We start from the raw sequence: 19038 nt of genomic DNA on the forward strand, positions 1-19038 counted from the left end.
CAGCACGGGCCGAGCCCGGATGCCCTCGAGAGCCGAGGGGGACGGACACCACCCTGTCGGGCGGGTCTCGGGAGGGGGAGCCGCGGGGGCGTAGAAAGGGGCGCAGCCCGCCGGGCAGCCGAGGGCCGACCTCGGGCTGTGCCTGCCGCGCCCCGTCCCGCCCCGTCGGGGGCGGCGGGGGGAAGGGGGAGCGGCGGCCGCCCGCGGCCGCGTTACGCACGTAGTGAGCTCAGCGGCCCGGGCCCAGGGGCGGCGCGGCGGGGGGCGGCGGGACGCGCCGCGGCGGGGGCGGCCCGGGAGAACCCCATAAAGGGCGGCCGCAGCCGCGCTGCTGCCGCACTCACCCCGCACGGCGGAGGCGGCCAGGGCGCAGCCAAGGGATACGGCCGGGCCGGAGTGCCAGCGCTCGCTTCGCTCCCCTCTGCAAGGACGGGAAGCTCCTCGGCGGGGCCGTCCCGGGGCTGCTGGAGACTCGCCGGAGCGCCCTCCCCGCCCGCCGCCGGGGAGAGCTGAGGAGGAGGCGGGAAGGAGAAGCGGCAGCGAGAGCAGGACAGAAGGCAGAGAGACGGACCAGGGGGCACGGCTGCCGCCCTCGCAGACCCTCGCCTCCACCGCCAAACCCCGGCCATGGGAAAGCCGACGCTGCCGCTCCAGTGACCGCGGGACCCGAAGCCCGCCCGGTTCTCCGCCAGCACAAAGAGACTCAGCTATACCCCTCAAAATTTGAAAGCAAAAAATCCTATATATTTATTAATATTTCCATATAAAGTCAAATAAAGGCACGAAAAAGGCTCAGCAGCGAGCCTCCCCCGCCCGAGCGCGGCGGCCGCGATGAGGCCCGCCGGGCCGCTGCCGGCGCTGGCGCCGGTGCTGGCGGCGCTGCTGGGGCTGTGCCGCGCCGAGCGGCGAGCGCTGGTGCTGCCGCGGCGCCTGGACGCGCCCGCCGGCCGCGAGCGCTTCCGCCTGGAGGCCTTCGGGGAGCGGCTGACGCTGGAGCTGGAGCCCGACAGCAGCTTCCTGGCCCCGAACTTCACCCTGCAGTACCTGGGCGGGCCGCCGCCGCCGCGCGAGGACGACCTGTCCCGCTGCTTCTACTCCGGCACTGTGAACCGGGATCGCAGCTCCGCCGCCGCCCTCAGCCTCTGCGCGGGGATGCGCGGCGCCTTCTCGCTGCGGGGCCGGCAGTACCTCATCCAGCCGGCCCCCGGCACGGTGCACCGCGGCGGCCCGCACCTCCTCCGCCTCCGTGGGGGCCCCCGGGCCGCTCCCGCCGCCCGCTGCGCCGTGGCCGAGGCGGGGACGCAGGCGGAGGGGCCGCAGCTTGCCGGGCTCTCAGGTACCGTCGGGACTCCGCGCTGCTCTCCGCGGGGAGGGGATGGGGGATCTGCCTCGCTCCGCGCCAGCGCCCCGACGCGGCCGGCAGGGCTTCCCCGGCCGGCGGTTCCCCCGCATGGCACCTCGAGGGGCAGCGGCGGGGCGCTCCCTCCGAAGTGTGGGGGTCGCCCGGCGGCAGCGACCTGGAGGGTGTATTCAGCGGGGGCTCTGCTGGAGTTTGGGGGCGGGAGGCGGGCGCGGGGCCATGGGGTAAATCCCTTGGGTATCGGTGGGTTTGGGCTTCCACGGTGGTTTCTTGTTTGGCTCTGCGCACCTGCGATCTCCCTCTCTTTTTTTGATACAGAAACGAGAAGCAGAAGGAAGAAGAGGTTTGTGTCCAGCCCCCGCTACGTGGAGACCATGCTGGTAGCTGACCAGTCCATGGCTGAGTTCCACGGCAGCGGGCTGAAGCACTATCTGCTGACACTGCTCTCCGTGGCGGCCAAGCTGTACAAGCACCCCAGCATCCGCAACTCCATCAGCCTAGTGGTGGTGAAAATTATGGTCATTTACGAGGAGCGGAAGGGACCTGATATCTCTTCAAACGCGGCCTTGACTCTGAGAAACTTCTGTAGCTGGCAGAAGCAGCACAACCCGCCCAGCGACCGGCATGCGGAGCACTATGACACAGCAATCCTCTTCACCAGGCAGGTGAGGGACATGGAGGTCAAATCCATCCCCACACCCATTGCTCCCCAGGAGGCCCCCTCTGTCTGAAGACCTCCAGAAAAGTGTTCAGAGACAGGCTTGTGTTACCACAGCTTCAGTGAAGTAGGCTAAAAATTAGATGAACTGCTTTTTATTTTGTTGGTCTTTTGCTCTTTGCACCATCTTGGGTGAAACTCAGTTTGTACACTGTATTTCTGCCCCATGTATTTTTAGGAGATTTAGGATGGAAATTATGCATTTTATTTCTATGTGTAACCCTTTTGCATGTTCCAAAGACAGATTTTTGCCATCATACCCATTGAAGTGCTGAATATTTATGCTCTTTCCATAAGTAAAGGCAAACTGCCAGAGCTGGATGGTTCTTGCCAAGGTTAAGTCTGTGATCTGATTAATAATGAAACTGCCTTTTTTTTACAGGACCTGTGCGGTGCCAAGACATGTGATACTCTTGGGATGGCTGATGTGGGAACAGTTTGTGATCTAAACCGCAGTTGCTCTATCATAGAGGATGATGGTTTGCAGGCTGCCTTTACAACAGCCCACGAACTAGGTATGTGAAGCTTTGAAAGTCGATTTCATGTGATTAATTGAAGCCAGCTTGGTGCTGTAAAGCAACTGCCCAGCCTGCACTGCAGGCTCATCCGGCAGTTAGAGAAGGAGGCAAAGCTTTGCCTTCCAGCAGAGTTGAATTGGGGAAAGCAAATCCAGTCTGCCCAGCATTGACTGAAGAGCTCTGTGTTTGAATGACTGCAGGAAAAAACAAGGAGAGAAGAGCAGTGCCATCTGCTTAAAATCTGGAAATATTCAAATTCAGGTTATTACTTAAAGACCAGACTATGAGCAGTTCTAGAGTAATATGTAAAATACTCTTGGTAATGCATAGGACGGACTACCTAAAATCAGACTTTTCTTTTTTCTAAGGCCACGTGTTTAACATGCCTCATGACGATGCAAAGCAGTGTGCTGGTATTAATGGAATAAATCGGGATTTCCACATGATGGCATCTATGCTTTCCAATCTGGATCGCAGCCAGCCATGGTCTCCATGTAGTGCCTACATGATTACAACATTTTTGGATAACGGTCATGGTAAGATTATTAACTTTTCCATTCATGTGGCATTTAAGCTCTTGTGCTTTACTGCTCTGGGTTTTTTTTTTTCTTTTTCCTTTTTTTTAGCGGAGTACTTTCTGCTTCAGCATAAAGTTAACCTTTTGCATGCTGCCAGTGAATTTTGAAGACACTTAGTTTTACAGAAATGGTGCCACATATGGGTTCTATGACTTATGTTACAAAGCAAATGCAGTTCCCTTTTGAAACTGAATGCACTCACATCATCTGCCTTTTTTCTTGCCTTTTTTTTATCTTTTCAGGTGAGTGTTTGTTGGACAAGCCCCACAAACCAATCCAGCTCCCTTCTGACTTGCCTGGCACATTGTATGATGCCAACAGACAGTGCCAGTTTACATTTGGAGATGAATCCAAGCACTGCCCTGATGCAGCCAGTACATGTACAACGCTGTGGTGTACTGGCACTTCTGGAGGACTGCTTGTGTGCCAAACCAAACACTTCCCTTGGGCAGACGGCACCAGTTGTGGGGAAGGGAAGTGGTGCATGAATGGCAAGTGTGTGAATAAAACTGAGAAGAAGCATTATGATGTAAGTATTGAAAAAGAATGTATCTTGGGTTGAAGAGTCACACAGAAAGCACTACAGTGGGAGGAATCAATTAAAAGGGGTTGAATCAATGGAGGCAGACAGAGTCTTTTTTAATGAGTAGTTTGGGTAAAAAATAAGTATGATTGTGGGTTTTGTGGTTTGGTTTTGTCTTGCTCTTACTGTATTAACTTCTGTTCTGCTTTTGCTTGTCATTCCAGACACCAGTGCATGGGAGTTGGGGATCCTGGGGAGCATGGGGGGAGTGCTCCCGGACTTGTGGCGGTGGAGTGCAGTACTCCTTCAGGGAGTGTGACAACCCCATCCCAAGGAATGGTGGGATGTATTGTGAAGGGAAACGGGTGCAATACAGATCGTGTAACATCGAGGACTGCCTGGACAATGATGGTAATCTTTTCTCCATTTCTGGGGCAGAAGACTGGTGTGCTGTGGAGGAAGTGCATGGACAGAGATGATCTAATGTCCACCTGTCGTTTCTCTGCCTGCAGGCAAAACGTTTAGGGAGGAACAATGTGAAAAACACAATGAGTTTTCCAAGTCTCCCTTTGGAAGTGGACCTGCAGTGGAGTGGACACCCAAGTTTGCTGGTGTTTCTCCAAAGGACAGATGCAAGTTAGTTTGCCGAGCAAAAGGAACAGGATACTTCTTTGTTTTACAGCCAAAGGTATTTCAAAACTGTACCTCATCCATTTTAATATGAACAGGACTTTTATTTTCTCTCTTCGTGAAGGATCAAGCAGTGTAGAAATCTGAAATTATGACTTTCTCATATTGAAGCTGGATTATTGCTCCTCCTCTTCCTACATGTACAGCTTGATCAGTATAAGCATACTTTAAATAGTCTGGCACAGTCCTTCAAGTTGTTTCACATATACTGCCTGTTCTACCCACTCCACCCTAGTTTCCTTTCCTCTCCTTCCACCAATTTGATTATAGTAAGATATGTTCAGAAAACTCTGGGGGATCTTTGCCAAAATATTGGTGCTTTCTCATACTCATTAATATGCTGACAGCTTAAAATAAACATGAGGAAAAATGTTCATCTTGCATAGTTACTTGAACTCACTGTCATCAGATGTTGAGAGCCAGTAACTACCAGGGTGATGACACAGATAATTTTTGTAGACCAGTACTTCTAGAAATAGAGGACATGTTGAAAAACATTAAAAGCGATGTTAATACTGTACTTCGAGGATGCGACTGCCTTCTTAGTGACATTAGAAAACAATGCTCTTTCTTTATATGAAATCGGTAAAACAGTTTTGTAGGAGGGGATATTAAAGAAAACTAAAATTGTTTGGTTTTTCCTCTCACCATGGCATCATTTTTGAATGCAAGATGAAGTATCAGTACATACCTCCAACTGTGGGCTGCTTTGCTTTTAGTTTCCAAAGCCCTGAAATTACAGGTGCTGCAGGTCTACCACCTGTCTATATTTTGCATTTGGCATGTGTTTGTGTTATGCAGTTCCAAAGCAGTGTGCATCTTCTAATCAGAGGCCCTTCTGTTTATTTCCTGCAAAGGTTGTGGATGGCACCCCATGTAGCCCTGATTCCACCTCCGTGTGTGTCCAGGGACAGTGTGTAAAGGCTGGCTGTGACCGTGTGATAGGGTCCAACAAGAAGTTTGACAAATGTGGTATCTGTGGTGGCAATGGATCCACTTGCAAGAAAGTGTCTGGCACACTTGTAAGAGCAAAGTGAGTATATGACTGCTGCTATTACTTTCCTCTGTTGAATGTTTTGTTGGTGTAAGCTCTGGCTTTCCAAGTCAGTCAGATGTTGCCCAAGTGTATCGTTGGAACTGAGATTTGATGTGTCAGAACCATCTGAGCACAACTTACAGTGAGATCCCAGCAAAAGAAAGCCCCTTACATGTGGGTGTGTTTCTGCAAATGTGGGATGTGACTTTGTGAATCCCTTAATCATTATTTAGCTGAGCATAGGTCAAATGCTTTGACTTCAGATGAAGTCTAGTCTTGTGCTGGGAAGCTTCTTCTCTTTCTCAGGAAAGAGGGAGGACTTAGTCTTTCTCTTTTCTGTTGGGCAGACCTGGCTACCATGATGTCGTCACCATTCCGGCTGGGGCAACAAACATTGAGGTGAAGCAACGGAACCACAGGGGTGCAAGGCATGATGGCAGCTTCCTCGCCATCAAAGCTGCAGATGGCACCTATGTCCTCAACGGTGATTATACCTTGTCCACGCTGGAGCAGGACATCACCTACAAGGGCAGCATGCTGAGGTACAGCGGCTCCTCTGCAGCCCTGGAGAGGATCCGCAGTTTTAGTCCCCTGAAGGAGCCTTTGACCATCCAGGTCCTCACGGTGGGGGACCTGCCACAGCCCAAGATCAAGTTCACCTATTTTGTGAAGAAGCCCACGCAGCCTGGATCGGAGAAGGTGCCTGGTAGAAGGAAAGAGTCCTTCAATGCCATCAGGGAAATCATCTCGTCCGAGTGGGTTATCGAGGAGTGGGGCGAGTGCTCCAAGTCGTGTGGTTCAGGCTGGCAGCAGCGGGCAGTGGAGTGCCGGGACACGCAGGGTCGGCCGGCCACCGACTGCGCCCAGGAACTGAAGCCCAGCAACCTCCGTCCCTGTGCTGACATGCCCTGCCCGCAGTGGCAGCTGGGGACCTGGTCACCCTGCTCTAAGACATGTGGGAAGGGTTTCAAGAAGAGATTGTTGAAATGCGTTTCTTACGATGGCAGCATGCTGCCGCAAGAAAGCTGTGAGCCTTCCAAGAAGCCAAAACACCTAATAGACTTCTGCAACATTATGGACTGCAGTTAAAATAGAATAAGTTGGGAAAGCTAATTTTTTTTAATTATTTTATTTTCTTTTTCCCTACAGAATAATGCACTGAAAAAAAGAGGGCTAGAGAAAGCCCATATGTGTCTTTGCATAAAAAAATCCTGGTAAGGATCCATTGACATGGGACAGTGCAAATAGCTTTAGTTGGCCTTGCATCCTAAAAGTACCCTGCCAGCTGAAAATTTGATGGGATAGCAGATCCACATCACTCACTTGTCTTCAGCAGATAGGGCCCAAAGGCATCATAATTGCCTTTTTAAAGTCTGTTATAAATTAAACAAAACATGAGCAGTGAGACACATTTAAGCAAATATTTTGGGATTTGGTTATTTCTCCTTTCTTTTGGATTTGTACTGTTGTACTGATCAAGTCCCCATGTGTAGGCAAGGGAGAGAAAGGGGAGTGAAAAAGATAGCTTAAAATAATTGGTCAGAGCTTACCTACCTCACAAAGGGCAAAAAGCAGGATTGGAAAAGGAGGTTTAACTATGTAATTCATGGCTGCTATTGTGTCAGAGAATACTTTTAGATAAAAATAAAGCCATATTCTCTACCTGAAAAGAGTAGGAAATACCGAGAACAGTTGGTCAACTCCACAAATAACTAGAATTTCTTGGGGGTTTTTTAAGTGCCTTTTTGTTATCCCAATGTGCCTGTTCACTTCTGTTATCTACTCCAGTGCCCTTGTGGTGACATACTTAACCCAGAGGCTAGAACAAGTGGTAATCTTCATGGAACAGATAACGTCTCTAGTTGCTCTTTGTGCCTTCTGCATACCTTCCATTGGCTTTTCTGATTCCAGCTTGGTCCTACCTTCCTGTCAAACAGACTGATGGAGTTTGTGAGCATTTGAGTCATGCATTCACATTCAAATCTTTTGCCTTACCCTAGCCAATGGATATTGTTTGCATTTGGGTTAAAAAAAACCCGAAGAATCTCACTATGAATGGGAATCTCTGATGGGTTTGTAGTACTCAGTCACTGATAAGGTGGGAAGGCAAAGCTGAAGGATAGCAGGTCCATCCACAGCTGCATTCACATGATTGAAGTTTGTGCCAGTCCATAGACAATTAGAGAATATGGCTTTCCATATGTATATAGTAAAATATATTACTAAAGATTTTATATACTTTATAAGTATTTTATATTTCTTTCCCTTTTGAGAAAGGTTATAAATTGTTATAAATGCATATAATGAGCGTATTTATTTTTATACTTCTTGTCTAATGTGATCTCTAAGTTATCGCTTTTTTGAAAGGACATATAACAAGGATAGAGTATTTATATACAGTATAATATGTTACTAGAGGTAATAAAAGAACCCTATAAATTTTGGAAATGGAGCGTCTTTATTTCACTGGACTAAAACTAGTCCATCAAGCAGAAGGAGCTTGGAATCTAAGGAAATGTTATGCAAAAGGTTACTAATTAACTGTTAGTGAAGAGGTTTGGAAAACTCTACCTGTAATGCCATGCACCATGTTAAAAGAGGTAATTTTGTATTTTATTTAACCACTAACTCATCTATTAAAAAAAAAAAGTGCAACTAGTCTGATGTTACTGGTTGTAATAACTGCTTGCAGAGGGAGTATTGCTGTCAGTAGTGTTTATAACCAACAAAGTACGTTCAAAAGTAGTTCTACCTGCTTTACTTAACCTTACCCTAGTGGAAAAGAAGCACTCAAAATGCAAAGCCTTTAACAAGCAGTCAGAGGTTTCCCTCACCGATTTCTGGAGGGCCTCCTGATCATGCTTTTCTAATTAGAAGTAGTATATGAATCAGCTGTTCTAACACTGTTGGTAGCACATTTTATTATGTTATAATAGATAGTAAGTGTCAAGAAACTGATTTTTTTGCTCCCTCATAACTGATTTCATGACCACTGCAGTCAAAGGAAAATCTTCTGTTGAGTTTGGTAGGTTTTTTGCCATGGAATTTATGGATACTTTTGGCTTTGTGTCATGTAAAAATCTATTAAAACTTCCTTTGCCAATGTTTGGATTCAGTCTTGCAGAAATAGTTCCCACTTAATTATTTGGATAAAATCCTGGCCCCTCTAAAGCACATAGAAAAATTCTCATCACGTCACACTTCATTGAGTATTATTTTGACATGCAAAAGTAGCGGGGAATATTTTGCTTCTGACATTACTTAGGGAGCCAATCCCTTTCTATATTTCTAAATAGTTAAAAATATGTCTAAATAGAGCAAATAACTATTTCTTTGTATATATGAATATTTTACTACGACAGCTTAAAATTAGGATTATATAGTTTCAAGAGGAAAAAAAATACTGTTTGTCTTCTGCTGTTGTTACTCCTTATAGCCTTCCTATCCTAACATTTAGCTGGTGGTTGGTTTTACCTGACATACTCTCCATGTAAGAGTCCAAGGAGTTAGAGTCCTGAAAAGGCAACACCCTGTGATATCTACAGAATTGACAAAATTCCATGACTTCTGGGTGATGGCAATGGCCCAAATTTGCTCTTCTCAACCTAGAAAAAAAGCATTCAAGGCAAGTCTAAGAAAGCCCTGGGGAAGAAACAGCTTCGCCCAGACCTACACGTATCAATTAAAGCCAGCAGAGTTGCTGACATACTCTCACTTCTTGTAGTAGTGTTTAAAGAGTCTCTTGGGAGAGAAAAATGGCATTTCACAGGCACCGCCTTTCATGCTCAAGGGAATTTGGATCCAATCAAATACAGCAAATTCCCTCTTTTTTAACAAAAGGTGGTGAAGTGTTCTGGATTTCCAAAATGCTGTGACTGCATTGCCTAGATGAGTAAGCCCTAAGTGGTTTGGTATTTTACACTAACAAATGTCAATAACAATTTTTATACTTTGACAAATGGCTGCATAATAAAATGAGTGATGAACTAGTAAAGTTTTATGACATACTGGCAGCCTATTTGCTATGGTAGCATTCCTTTCTTTAGAGCACAAACAAAGCAGCGGCAGGTCAGTTGTAGTGCAGCTGACCAAAACTCCATTTCCAAGTCATGGTTCACTGACTACGTATTTTTCTTTGATTAAATCATGAATTCTTTGCAGTACATCTCTTACAGTCATAAGATTCATGAATCCTAGAATTATGGAGTGGTTTGAGTTGAAAGGGACCTTAAAGGTCATCCAGTTCCAATCCCCTCACCATGGACAGGGACACCTCCTACTAGACCAGGTTGCTCAGAGACCCATCCAACCTAGCCTTAACACTTCCAGGGGTGGGAGATCCACAGTTTCTGTGGGCAACCTGTTCCAGTGCCTTATGACCCTCAGAGTAAAGAATATCTTCTGTATATCTAATCTAAATTTCCCCTTTCAGTTTGGAGCCATTACCCCTTGTCCTGTCACTACAGCTCCCAATGAAGAGTCTCTGTGGCCATCCTGTAGGCCCCATCACAGGCTGGAAGGTGCACTGAGGTCTTCACCCAACCTTCCCTATTCCAACTTTCTCAGCCTGTCAAAATTATGAAAATTATAAAATTATATCCTTTTTTAAATAGAGCTAGATTACAGAGAACGTGCTCCAAATAATGTATTAATTAAGTAATACAATCGAAGAACTGCTCCCTTCCAAAATGTCCTTAAGTGACAAGAGAATCTGCTGCTCTGAGTGACCCAGCAAAGAGAAAAAAGCAAAACCAGTGGAGTATAGTTTAGTTGTGTAGCAATAAAGATCACAATTAAACTCATCCCCTGCACCAAGAGTCTGGCAATTTATAGCTGTTCTTACAAAAGACTGGCTAGTTAAGCGCTTTTGTGTGCACACCCATCACTGTAAGCAGGAATCCCAACACTTGGTTACTGACTCACAAGGAGTGCTCTGGGGAGCAGGAGCAGCAATGAAGCTTGTGAGTGTGAATGTAAAAGCTGGAACTTTCTGCCAGCTCAGGCAACTCGTTCCTTTGGCCAGGGCCACTAGTTCCACTAATGACCCAATGGGCTTCAGACCCCAGATGAAGATTGTTCTCAGCAAGGTTTTCTCAGTTGTCCAGCCTGACAGGGTGGGTGGGACAGGTTTCCAGTGCCCAACTTTTCAGCTGAGATAGCCTCACTCCCTTTTGGAGCCCAATCTGTCTGGCTTCCTCCGATGTTCAGAGAAAAGAGATGCTCTACGTTAATTGTTTTTAACATTTTTATGTCCTAAGATTTAGCTGAGTAGTGTGGGCATGGTAGATGAAACTTGTATCTTCAGATATTTTCAGAGGTGTGGGAAGAGGCAGTTGTCTAAGTGAATGAGATGTGTCTTCCTTGATCACCGTTGGTTTCATTGCTTGCAAGGCTGAGGGATCTTGCAGTTCTTGCTCAGGCTAAAGTCTCTCTATTGGCAGAGTGGGACAAATGAAAGCAGTGTAATAAGTACTTCTCAGACATTTCAGACATCATGAGACCAAATCAAAACTCTTTCCAGTCTTTCAGAGGCCTCAGGAGCTCAGCTTTGGGACAGGCAGCCAGTCTGAGGGCTAGGTCTCCAGAATATAATCTTCAAACTTCACCATCTAAGTTAGATAATAACCAGAAGTTTGAAGAGGAGACTGTTGATGCTGGAAAATTATCAACCTGGCTGATTAGATGTGGAATTGTGGTATCTGCTGAGTAAGCATTGTAAAAGGTGTAACTAGAAAATCTGGAGTAGCTATTTTCCTCTGGCACTGTTAAAATAATAAATAATGTGATTTACTACTTGAAATTGTATTAACACTAAATTGGAAAAAACTCAAAACAGTGTGTGATAGAGTTCTTAAGCTGCTACATTCCCCTCTCTTTAGTTCTGTTGTTGTTGTAAAAACAAGGTGAGTCATAACTCTTTGCCCCTGATTGTAATACACGTGGTTTCAGAGCAGTGAAAGGTTGGTGGCTGTTTCAGAAGTTGGTTCCGTTTGAGCTTTCAGAGTAAAGAAATAATTGTGTATATCTGGTATGGAAAAATCCTGACATTGTCTAGACCCACTATATATTTCAGAAGCTGATACCTGCATTTCAGAGCCACCAGTGGCCCGAGTATATTCAAACCTGTAATTTTAGTCTCATGACATTGACTTAGAGCATAAAGGCTCTCGAGTACTGTATATGAAAGACACTCACATTTACCAGGCAGTAGCAAAGCTGACATTTCACTTTCTGAAATGCAGCTCCACATACCTTGTAAGGTGGCAACTGGATTCCTTCATTCGTAGTTTCATTCAAATCTTCAAACTCTGTACATGTTTCAGTAATAAGGAATTTTAAGTAATAAGTAAAACCTCTGCTTTTATCATTGCCACTTCAAAAGTGGGCCAGCAGATGCAAAGTAATGTGATTTGTTTAATGTTGTAGGACAAAGAGGTTATATGGACCAGAGGAGCAGAAATTTTAGACAAAATATATGAACACGCAAACTGGGTTAGGGAATAGAGAAGAAAATACTCCTAAAGAAATTCAGAAAGGCAGTTCCAGAAGAATAATCCAGACTCCTCAGCAAACAACCCCACTGTACTGTCTGACTTCTCATCAGCTGGCTATGAAATTCTCACACAGCTTTCCTTTCACAGCCACATGTGATTCTAGCCTCATACACCTGGGAAAGCTTTTAATTCCCTGCAGTTGCAGACATGCCTACCAAACACCATTTGGAGCAAAGATCAATCCTCTGTGATATGGTCAGGACTGCTTAGTCCTCAAGGCAAGCAGGTATAATTAGGTGAGAAGTTTTTCCTAGCAGAGGTCACCCAAATACAGTAAACGGATCACCCGCCCCCATATCCCCCGAAACATGTCTAGGCTACAACAGAAGTGTAAATAAGTATTCAGCAATAGCCCTCATTTAACATAAACTTTTGCATTTTGCCTTGTTTTGCATAAACAGAGCACATGGTTACAACATGTGAAGGCAGAAAAAGGACACCACAGGAGACTACCACCTCTCCCAGCAGCATCCCCTTGATAGCTCTTCCATGGCAGCACCAAACCATGGTGCTTTCCTAGTGAAACAGGAGCTACAAACATGTATTCATGCTTGATATGCACCCTCAAAACACAAAACAACCAGTCAAAACATAGTTATCGGGTTCACAAGTGGTGTTATGAACATGGTGTTTTAACAGATACCTGGGCTCCTGAAGCCTGGGGCAGACAGATTACTGCTGTAGATGAAAGTAGCCTTGTTTAGACTCGCAGATCTGTTTTACGGTCCACAACAGTGTAAGAGGGTCTTGTGCAAGAGATTTAATGTTGGGCAATAGAAATACAGTTTCCTGAAGTCCTTCTGCCTGTAAGCTGTGCTTGATAGCTTCAGTGTGATAAGGGATGTGTCATATTGCAGCCCAAGACCACCAGCTAATGAGATTCCAGATGCCTGGACAATATCTAAATTTAAGCATCCAGAATCTAAACTGAAGCAGTGCTAAATCTGTCATCTTTAATATAGTGTACTTTTGAGTCAGAATGCTGCAAATCTAATTTAAGTTTCTACTAGGTTGTGATTCTTCACAGATATTCCAGCTGGAAATTAATATTTTCTCCAATATTAGTTGCACTCAGCTATAAGATATTTTCCTATGAACACAAAAAGAAGCTGCATGTTCCAAGAGAGAAGTCATATGGTAGAGATTATAATCAGGCAAGCTGAAAGCAGTGGCCATTTTAATTGTGCACCAGTATATTTTTTCAGTATAACTAAGACAATATGCCTGTCTTTTCCCATACAATTTAAATGTATGCTACCATTTTGTATGATTCTTCATATACAAATTGGAGATGAAATAAGGGATAAGAAAACAACTGAAATTCAAATATTTTGTTTAAAAATTTCGCTCTCGAGCAACACACATTAACGGAAATATTTTCTAATTAGTTATTCTAATTGAAAACCTATGCCATCAAAGATACAAAGCTTTAAAACAATTTACTTCTGTTTTTCTTACTTGTTTTTTTTCAGTTTTCTGACAGCCAGACTGGCAAAAAATATGGATACTGTGGTGTCTAGAAAGAAGGATGCTCCAAGACATACACTGAAGGCACAAAGTAGGGAGTCATTCTGCGTCAATTGGCAGATGAGCAGTGTCAAAATCTGACATCACCAGGGCATAATTTTTGTTAGAATTTACTCCAAAGCTGCACAGATACTGACCACATCCTACCACAGTCTGTACATCTTATGCTTTTCACATGTATGATCCCACTTCAGCCTACCAAAAGCTTTCAATAATTAACTTAAGCAGCAAAACCATGAAGTACTCTAAACTGTCACAAAACTGGCCTCATCTTTAGCTACATGAATGGGAGGGGGAGGGGGAGAGGGAGGGGGAGAGGGAGGGGGAGAGGGAGGGGGAGAGGGAGGGGGAGAGGGAGGGGGAGAGGGAGGGGGAGAGGGAGGGGGAGAGGGAGGGGGAGAGGGAGGGGGAGAGGGAGGGGGAGAGGGAGGGGGAGAGGGGACTTCTGTGGAATTGTTAATTGTGGAAACTTTTGAAACATATGTTGGAGATTAGATTTCACAATCAGGCATGGGCAGATTTAAAAGTGAATGACATGTAATGTCCATCTCATTTTTCTCTCCCAGTGAACCAATAAACACCTTTGGGGATATGCTAAAATAATGAAGACTGGTGTTTTCCATTTCTCATTATCCTCCTGCTGGAATAATCCTCATATCCTCCTGCTGGAGCACAGCATGGAAGCACTAGAGGGACTCAGCTGTCTTTGATGAATTAAAAAAAAAATTAAAAAACACCTTTGCACATGTTTCCACTTCATTCTTTTAATTTATAATGTTATTTATTTGTACTTTTGAAAACATAATGGTTGATGTCAGAAAGAAGAGTTACATCTGAATTCAGTTCCAGCTGGACCAGATTCAAGGGGGCACTAAACAGCTGCCTGGCAGACAAGAAGCTTGAAGTCATTAAAGAATATAAATCTTGAAATCCTGTATAAAATAATTTTGAATCTGATATAAGCTAGCAAAAGCCAATCAATTCAGAGCTAATGCTTCCATTTGCATAGGGACAAAAATTTGTATAGGCCTGTTTCTGAAGCTCAGACTGAAGTAATGGATTGTACCCACATAAGAACACTGGCTTTAGTGAGCCTAAGTCATATACTTACATCTTTATTCCAGGTTTTAAATTAGATTCCTGTTGGTCTGACTTTAAAAATCAGTAGACTGATATTATTTAAATCTGTGCCACAGATGTTCTCATCACTGCATGACAGTTTTAACTGGACGGAATGAAGGAGAGAGCTCCTGCCTTTGGGGTGTAGTCCAGAGGAAGAGGAGACAGGGACTCCCACCTTTCTGCTGAAGACACCTCCCAGTGCTGGAAGGACAGGAGAAGGGGCTTGCAGCTGGACTCTCCTACTGTGAGATGAGGTCTTCCAAGTTTCCGGATGAAAGTTCATGGACAGCACTGACAGAATATTTATTGAGAATTTGACAGGTATGTGAGCACTTGAAACAGTCTCTAGTTTGCTTAACAGCAGTATGGAAATTTCACTTTCTAGTATTGGGAGGGACATATAAAGACTTGAAGGAGAAGATGAAGATATTGGCAACATCAGTCAGTTTAAAGCAAATTAGTGACATCATCTTGGTGCCAGTGGTGCTCTGGGGCTTTGCAAAGAAGCCTCTCTAGCTAGCCAGGTTTCCCTTTCCAGCTGGAGGTACAGGAATTTCCTTTAGAATGCAGGGCTGCTGCTGAGCCACAGGCTGATGGAAACTCACTCCGCTGTGGTGCTAAACAGAATCATATATGGCCTGCAGCCAGGGTGAACCTAGTCTGAGCTCACAGCTACCACAATATGTTGGGTGTTTGGCATCACTGATTCTACGCATTGCTGCTTTCTCCTGAGATACATGTTCTCACTGGTAGCATGCAAATTATTTGTTCAAAGAACAAAAAATAAAACCAAGGTTTGCACACTACATTCCCGGAGGATCCTAGGAGAGCGCTTCCCACTGGAAATGGTTGTTCTGATGACTGTTTGCAGACTACCTAATGTGGAGCAACAAAGCTGCTTGTATGGATGATTAGGGCATAATTTCCAAGAATAGAAAGCAGCTTCCAGTCATTCAGCTCAAACAACTTTGTTAAGGACCTTGTTAAATCAGGAAGGGACAAAAATTATTTTATTCTCTCCATCAGAGACTTGGTTTAGTGGCCTGGCCTGAAGAGGAACACTGTGTCAGAGAGCAGAAAATACAATGTCATAAATTTACTATAGCTATTGTCCAGGTGTTTTAAGCTATCACTTCTAGGGGACAATCTCTTTTCTTTTAAATGTCAGTGATGATGGAGGTTCCTTTGACAGTACTGAGCTGAAGAGTGAGGTTTGACCTACTGTTATCCAGGCAGTCCCAGTTCTGCATCCCTGAAAACCTGGCGTGTTGTGGAGCCGTGCTGGGAGCTACATAGCGGAAAACAAAGAGCTGGTGGATTACTTCAGTGCCAGGAAAATGGATCTTACAATTCACATTCAATTTTACTTGAATGCCAGGAAAGTGCTTCAAAGAATGGAAATAGTTTGTTGCTCAAGACCTAAACTACTAAAAGATAAGTGTTTGGCAAATCTATGTTTGGGATGCCAGAGGAGCTTTTCACCACAATTCACATGACCATGCATTTTGCTGTTTACCTCAGTATCTCATCCTGAATGTCAAGTGGTCTAAATCTACTTTATGTTATCCTTCAGTGGAGCCTGATATATATTGTAGCCAGTCAGTTCTCTTCTTGCTTCAGGTCTGCCTACGCATCTGACTTATGAGAGCTTGTTTGCTTTAGCTAGGGGCTGTTTGACAGACTCACACAAGCCTTGCCTAAGTAAGGCTTGCTCTTGAAAGCATTGCTGGCATAGTAATGTCACTGAAGAACATTGAAAACAAAAACACAACCAAATTTGTTACAACTGTAACAGCAAGAAATTGTAATGAAATGCATTTATACTGGCCTAAGTCCTTTATTCTATTCTGAGATCTGATCTAAGCTATACCTACAAGGAAGTTTCATTTGCTGAACTAAATTAGATTTGCATTTTCACACGGACAGAAATAGCTTCACTGGTTAAAGCCATGTTGGCAAATCCAGTTACATACAAGCAAGAATTAAAGAGCTTTCTCTTTCCTGTGTGCTTTAAGAAATCAGTGTCCCTCTCCTAGTTGGCTTTTGTGTTGCCTGGGAGAAAAAGGGAGGCAGAAAATGAGTTCTGTCTCCTGCTTCTTGATGCTGCTCAGAAGAGCAGGAGATCACAAGGCTAGCACTCCCTTTTGTCAAACTACAATGTTTTGGGACTGTGAAGGAGGTTGAGCGTTACACACCTTCCCTTACATTTCTCTGTACCCCTGCTAATTATCCACTACCTTTAAATAGTCAGGCCATCAGAAACCTAGGAGAAATGTCAAAACATTTCAGGAACTGACTAGCGTATGAGGTTTGCTGATGCCTCCACCAAAACTTTCTCAATGGACAGTTCACACAAATAAGCATCCAATACCCAGAGCCAAAATTTCACATCATTTGCCTTTTGAGCTGGCTGAAGATAATAAAACTCACCCCACACGTTTCTCTGCAGGATCTGTGATGGGAAAGCTGAGAAAGTCTAAGAACAAAAAGCACAGTTAGCAGCACTTTAAAATCTGACAATGGCAGCATTGTCTTGGGAAACAATAAATGATGGTTTTAAACAATTTAGTATCACCCAAATGTGGAGGCAGTGTCATGCAGAAGCACCAGCTACAGCAGATTCGTTTAAGCTTAAATTTAATACCAAACAGTCACTACAGGCAAGCTTTGTTCCCTAGCACTAAGATGTCTGCACATTACAGATGCACGGCTTCTTAAAAAACTGCCAGATTATGGGATTACTCTAAGGAAAATTTCGCAATTATGTTTAATTCCTTCCTGATGAAGTGATTTTCCACAACACTTTGCTCTTACAGCATACTGGCAGATGAAGAGAGACTGGAGAATGAAATGCATTTGGTAGTACTACATAGTAACAACAAATGCAGTCTTCAGTGTCTTGATTAAGGAGTCGAGCCTTGTGGATATCCTGATAACAGTAAAGCTATATGAGGTCAATGCGATTCACCTTATCAGCGGACTAAGATCAGTCCATTCCCCTATAGCAAAGTCACAGCAAGAAGGTTTCAGCTCAAAACTGCTAAAGTCACAGCTATGACTGGGAACATTTACCAAGTAGAGTTTGAAATATTCCACATTTTCCAATCTGTCCAAATTGTATGCAGAGCAAAGATGGCACAGCAGGGAAGGGGAAAAGCAGGAAAATGCACAGCTATTCCACTGCCCTCCATCCCAGGTGAATGAAGGTAAGCAGCCAGGCAGCCCCTGCTCCTAGAGAGCTGTGAGGGACCCAGCAAGGGTCCTGGTGGGCATCCTTCATGCCAGGGACACAGAGCATTGCTGAGAAGGTGCTCCATGTTACCTGAGGGCAGAAAGTCCTTGGGAAGGGGAAGAAGAAGATCCATCAGCTTCACAGCCTCCTTATCCTGCTGGAGGGCAAGCAATGGCAGCAGAGGTCAGCATTTGGCCCATTTATTGGCTTTAACAGTTTACTATTATTTAATTATGGGCTGTCCCAGCTGACCCACACCAGAGATTCAGATAAGGCTTTTGACTTGGAAAATTGTCTTGTGGGTAGCTCTGACGAGAAAGACACACAGGTGTGAGGGGTAGTCTCCAAAGGAGATTTATCACTGACATTTTCTTTGCAGTAACTGTGTGTCAGAGCCTCCTATTCTCCTGTTTCGTACGCACAAGGGCTGTTCCCAAGGTAACTCCGTTGCTCTGAGGGAATGACCGTGTACACCTGCACTCAAGTGAGGGTCAGGCGTCCCAGGCAAGGAGGTTGCCTGCACTTTTCTTGCCCAGTTTCTCGCTGATTAGTTTAACATGACCCATGTGGCAGATGCAAAAAATATGCCTTGGAAGAAAAGACTGAGGGGAGTATGCTGGCTGTAACCCTTGAATTATCTGCAGCTGGTTGAATTTGGGGTGCTGGCTTTCTCTTCCTTTTCCTGTAAAGTGCTTTGTACTCTAGTGCTGCAATATTGCAGCTAATTACAGGCCAGTGTTTGCTGCAAGTGGTGGAGGTTAAGAGGTATTGTGATGCAGTCTTTAATTAGTAAATTTCCTGCCTTTTTGGTTCTTATCTTTACAGCCTGTGTGTTCTTTTATGTGCATAATAGGTGGTGAAATTATGCTGTTAGTGAGTTTGAGATCGAGAGGCAGAGTATTCTTTGAAGTGGCTTTATCAGAAACAACTATTTTTGAGAGCAAGAAGCTTTTATTTTTGTATAAAATGTCAGTATTGTGCAATGATATATATGTTGCAAACATTAGAAAGGCATTCTGAAAAGCAGTTAGCAGGCACTAAAAAAATACCAAGCAGCCTACTTGTAATGGCTGGTAAAGATAATTTATCCCTTATGGTTTACATTAATATATAATTAATCTCACTAGTGGAACAAATAAGCAAACATTTTATTTTTATTTTGTTTTTTTTTAGTTTAAGA

General features: G+C 44.6%; 1 protein-coding gene across 1 annotated transcript; it reads left to right on the plus strand.

Moving 5' to 3' along the window:
• Positions 1-272: 272 nt before the first annotated feature.
• Positions 273-8534, plus strand: ADAMTS1 (ADAM metallopeptidase with thrombospondin type 1 motif 1). The gene is made up of 9 exons (XM_071562826.1): positions 273-1336; positions 1679-2025; positions 2461-2593; positions 2965-3132; positions 3417-3703; positions 3922-4108; positions 4210-4385; positions 5245-5420; positions 5771-8534. The coding sequence occupies exons 1-9, from the start codon at positions 832-834 to the stop codon at positions 6510-6512; spliced, it is 2721 nt and encodes a 906-aa protein (XP_071418927.1). The 5' UTR covers positions 273-831; the 3' UTR covers positions 6513-8534.
• Positions 8535-19038: the final 10504 nt, after the last annotated feature.

Source organism: Pithys albifrons, chromosome 1, assembly GCF_047495875.1.
Source record: "Pithys albifrons albifrons isolate INPA30051 chromosome 1, PitAlb_v1, whole genome shotgun sequence".
NCBI classification, from domain to species: Eukaryota; Metazoa; Chordata; class Aves; order Passeriformes; family Thamnophilidae; genus Pithys; species Pithys albifrons.